Here is a 4734-nt window from a genome sequence, read left to right as displayed (position 1 = left end):
CGTGTTCTTCTACCAACTACACTCTAGCGCGCGCGCGCTCATTATGTACACACAAATGATGTACTGAGAGCTAATGTTTTACACATTTAACGATGAAATTGCTAGAAACTGACTTCCAAATAAAAGCATATTAATTTAAACAGAGTCAATATCAGCTCATCTTTTATTTGAATAAGTGACAGATACCAGAAGAGAAAATACAAACTCTAGAATTGTTTCTAGCCTGAAAAAAAGTACATTGTGTAAAACTGCTGTACAGGCAACCAGATCCCAACTGTAAAATCACAAAGCTTTCCATTGCCTCCTCCCTTTTATTGATCATAATTACTAGTGTTTGAGAGACTAATGAAATAACTGTTAGCCTCATTACCATGTTAATATTTTCATTTGTGTTCATCCAAAGGGCATTTGTCACAATGGTTACAAGTAATCATATTTTGAATACATGCGTAAAGCAACAGTGGTCGATTTGTAATCCGATAGCATTGCCTTTGCAACAGTAATGAGAAATAGGAAAATTGAAGGATTCAATGAAAGACTTGAGATTTCACTCATCAGAGGCCACATTCCTCTTCATATGCACAGCAGCCAACTGCCACACGTCACATGTGTTTGACAACAAAGTCAATTAGTTATGTGATAAAAATGAGTTTGCGATCTCACAGCAACTAATGGAGTTTGGTCAGTTCAGTTGTGAGTGGACGCCACATGAGCTGTGCACATGCACACAAAAGGAAGTAAATTAAGTAAATTAGGTCTGGGCATAATCCTAAACAGGAGGTCTGATTCTACCAGCTCATAATTTAATTAATTAATAATTTGGATTATAGTAAAGTTATAGCCGCTCATGTTTTCAGGACAGAAACACAATGCGGCCAAACTCTCTGAATAACTGGTCTAAAATAACGTGACACTGTTGGCTACTGTGCTGTTACGTCTTGAAATGTGGCCAGAGAGCCCCGTCATCAGGGAGGTCGTGTTCACGCGATAGCTGCCAGGTAGTCCTTCACCTCCGCTGGGGTGAGTCTTTTGAAGCCGGCCTCGTTACAGATCCCCACCTCAATGTTCTCCTCCGTCATCTGACCCTCAAAACTCTCCTGAAACACAAAGACAGGAGAGTATAAATGACTGATAATAAAATGAGATGGATTCCATACCTCTGGTATATTTTTAGAACAAACATCGTACCTTCAATGTCAAGATGGCTGTGTGGATGGCATCTTCCAACTCCAGATCGTTGTTGTACCTGGAGAACAAAAACAAAGTGGTCATCAAGCAACCTGTGTAGTGTGCATCAAGTAACTATTGTGAGTCCACTGAACCAAACACCTCAACTATGTGCATCCATGGTGAATTGTACATCAGCTATTCACATTTGTATTTATAATGGCAGGCAGTGATGGGTGAGCAGCATATTTATTTTATATTTATCATTACAGTTGACAGAGGTATATTTACAGCTCACTTTATTATGAATATTTATTTATTTTTGTCATGTATTTGGCAAGATGGTCCTCAGAATTTTTCTACAATCAGAATTGGGCCTTAAGTCACAAAAAGTAATTTGCTGGGAGCATGCCTCATTAGAATCAGGTCCTACACACCGAGCCTCAAGTAAACGTCTCATGGTTTTCCAGAAGTGTAGTGAAGAAGTTACCGCCCTGGTTCATCTTCCTTGTGTGACAACTACAAATTAATTTAACTGGATAGTAAGGCTTCCACACTGGGGCTCTAAATCAATCTGCAGCAACATTGAAAGTGCCTTAAACTGTACAAATAGTTGTTTTAGATCAGTTGTGTAAGTCTTTTTTTACAACTGAGTTCATATCGATGTGATAGCCATCATAAACATACAGATTGTTGGAGATTGGCCACTGAATGTCAAAAGTACTAATCTCACACATGTATACATTTGCTGTTCGCAAAATAATTTTATTCTTTTCATTAAACAAAAAGATGCTCTTTACTGTAAAATCTTACCTTTTTTCAAGGAATGTTTTTCCATTAACGTAGTTCTTTCCCATGGCGGTGGCTTTCCATGCAAAGTATGCGCCCTGCCAGTCAGAAACACAAAGATAAAACTTATGCTTCTGTGACGGCCCCGATGCGACTGTAACAAGTACCGTATTTTCCGCACTATAAAGCGCACCGGATTATAAGGCGCACCTTCAATGAATGGCCTATTTTAGAACTGTTTTTATATATAGGGCGCACCGGATTATAAGGCGCATAGAATAGAACAGCGTCGTAAGCGTGTCTCTTGAAAGGTGCCATTTTGGGGTCTTTATACACACAAGTGGTGTTGGACTAGGAGTAAGCACAGTACCGGTGTTTACCGCGGTGCGGCTTTGTAGTTTACCAGTCGTACTGAAACATTTTGACAGAGCGCCGTGTACAACCAGTATGGATCAACCAATTAACCAATTGATCCATATATAAGGCGCTCCGGATTACAAGGCGCACTGTCGTTTTTTGAGAAAATTAAAGGCTTTTAACTGCGCCTTATAGTGCGGAAAATACGGTATTTGGAGTGGGTAACAGCACTTAACCACCCTGACATCACATGAATATAAAAGTATTAATTTCCATAAGGGGATTGATGAGTAGTATTATTACAGCAAGGCAGGGTTAGTCCGCTGTCAAAGCTCTTTTAATAGAAAATAATAATAATAATAATATATTTGAGCTGAAAAGAGTAAAGTAATTGAAGACAAATGTTATTTAACAAATATGTAAAATAGTACAACATACAGAGGGGTCTGACTGGAACAGGTAGGGGTGGTCTTCATCCCATCCAGCTATCAGCAATGAAACACCAAACGGACGCACCCCACTGGAGGAGAACACACATTAAAGTAAACACAGATTAGATACCAACTATAAGGTGATGTGTCTAGAAGCAATGTGTGTATTAATGCATCTTTGTGAATACTCACCCGGACTGTGTGTACTCCTGCATTACAGAGGCCACTCTCTGGACAAGCTGACCTGTGGGGATTGGCTCCTGGTAAACCAGGAAGTACTGTTGGGCCAACTTCCGGGCTCGTCGCACTAAAACCCTGCAAGGAAGACACAACCAATGAGGTTCAGTAGTCAGACGAACTCTGGTGGCATCTCCTAGATGTCTCACATGCAGAGCCAACAAAGTCCTGAATGATGATATAATATGCAAACCCTCCAAAAATAATAAACCCGATACGGCTTATATTGTCGTTTTATCTGCTTCTGATCAATCAACAAATATCTTCCTCTCTGTAGTGCATTTAAAAACGGTTGGGCATCACACAGATATTGCTTGTCCAAAGTTAAGACACCCGAGATGCTGGTGTTTTGTTTTCACTTCCCCACCTGTAGTCGGGCCCCATGCCGCTGTAGACCATGCCTATGTGTTTGGTGATGGGCTCCACTTTATGGACGCTCTGCTCATCGTACAGAATGGACTTTTGTTTCTTCTCTGTTGCCAGGACAACTCCATTGGAAGCTGAAAATGAAAGAACATCACAACCAGCGTCTTCACATGCCTTCAACTGCTTACGGATTGGCAATGCATTAGTTAATGCTAATGAATGCAATTGAGCATAATACAGTATTGTTGCATCCTCTGATAACAATCAGACAAACTAATATGTTATATTTCCTCAATTAATCAAAGCTTCTGAATTCAAAAGTGTGTCACTTCTTTTGTCAGAGATGAAATAATCTTGTATTTGATCCACTCATCACCAGAAGAACTCCTTCATACCTTTGATGCCGACTGAAGGAGCTCCGGCTGCTACAGCTGCCAGCGCATATTCAATCTGGACCAGTTTGCCAGAAGGGCTGCAGGAAGAAACACATGATGATGATGATGATGCTGCAGTACTAAGCTGCGAGACGGAATACAATCCACAAAGCTACATGCAAATAATATTTAGTTTATCCCGATTAACACAGACGAAACTGAAAGCAAAAGGTAAAACAACCGACTCATCTGAGCTAATGTGGCTAACGTTGAGCTAACGTTAGGCTACATGTAGCATGTAAACGGGACTTGTTTCGGTCTATTCAGTAAATCGCGCAGAAATGAAAACGATTTGGTGAGATTTTATCATCGCCATTAGAAGAAAAGATTCACTTTAGTGTTTCATTTAGAAACACGTTAGCAGACAGGCTAACAGTTAGCCGATTCATTCCACTATACCCGCAATGACAGTGCATCGACTACAATGGACCCCAAAAACACTCTTTTCACATCAAAATGTGAAACAGTGCATACAGTTTATAAAACTGCTGTTTAACAATATCTTCAGAATGAAAGTTTAGATGCTATTATAAAGTTTCATGGCAATTTTGATCAAGTTTACCTAAATGTGGTGAGGGAGAAACTGTAGCCTCGTTCCGCCATTTTCTTCTTCTTCTTCTACTCTGTGTTGACTGAAGAAGTGTAAATCCACTGTAAGGGTTATACTGCCCCCTAAGATATGAACACATCACGTGGACTGCGGAGTGTGTGGGGGGATATTTAAACACCTTATAAATTGAGGAAGCATATAGACAAAGATAGCCAATGCTTATTAACTATATTTACTATTCATAATTATCATTAATAAAGGACCAGTACCAATATATAGACAGTGCCAGTAATCTGGTGTTGTTACAATACAAATTACAAATTAATCTAGATCTTTTTTTATGTCCCATATCAACTGTATCAAATTATTATCTGAAATCAAAGAATACAAAAATATTGAATTA

General features: G+C 39.4%; 1 protein-coding gene across 1 annotated transcript; it reads right to left on the bottom strand.

Annotated features, from left to right (window-relative positions):
- Window positions 1–145: 145 nt before the first annotated feature.
- psma2a (proteasome 20S subunit alpha 2a) lies at window positions 146–4451 on the bottom strand. The gene is made up of 8 exons (XM_076081401.1): window positions 4344–4451; window positions 3743–3819; window positions 3349–3481; window positions 2937–3059; window positions 2752–2833; window positions 1981–2054; window positions 1189–1246; window positions 146–1097 (listed from the first exon to the last, which is right to left on the bottom strand). The coding sequence occupies exons 1-8, from the start codon at window positions 4382–4384 to the stop codon at window positions 981–983; spliced, it is 705 nt and encodes a 234-aa protein (XP_075937516.1). The 5' UTR covers window positions 4385–4451; the 3' UTR covers window positions 146–980.
- Window positions 4452–4734: the final 283 nt, after the last annotated feature.

Source organism: Anarhichas minor, unplaced genomic scaffold (genome assembly GCF_050575085.1).
Source record: "Anarhichas minor isolate MPS153535 unplaced genomic scaffold, ASM5057508v1 ptg000080l, whole genome shotgun sequence".
NCBI lineage: Eukaryota > Metazoa > Chordata > Actinopteri > Perciformes > Anarhichadidae > Anarhichas > Anarhichas minor.
The sequence above is the reverse complement of the archived record's forward strand: the minus strand, read 5'-3'. Positions and strand labels throughout refer to the sequence as shown.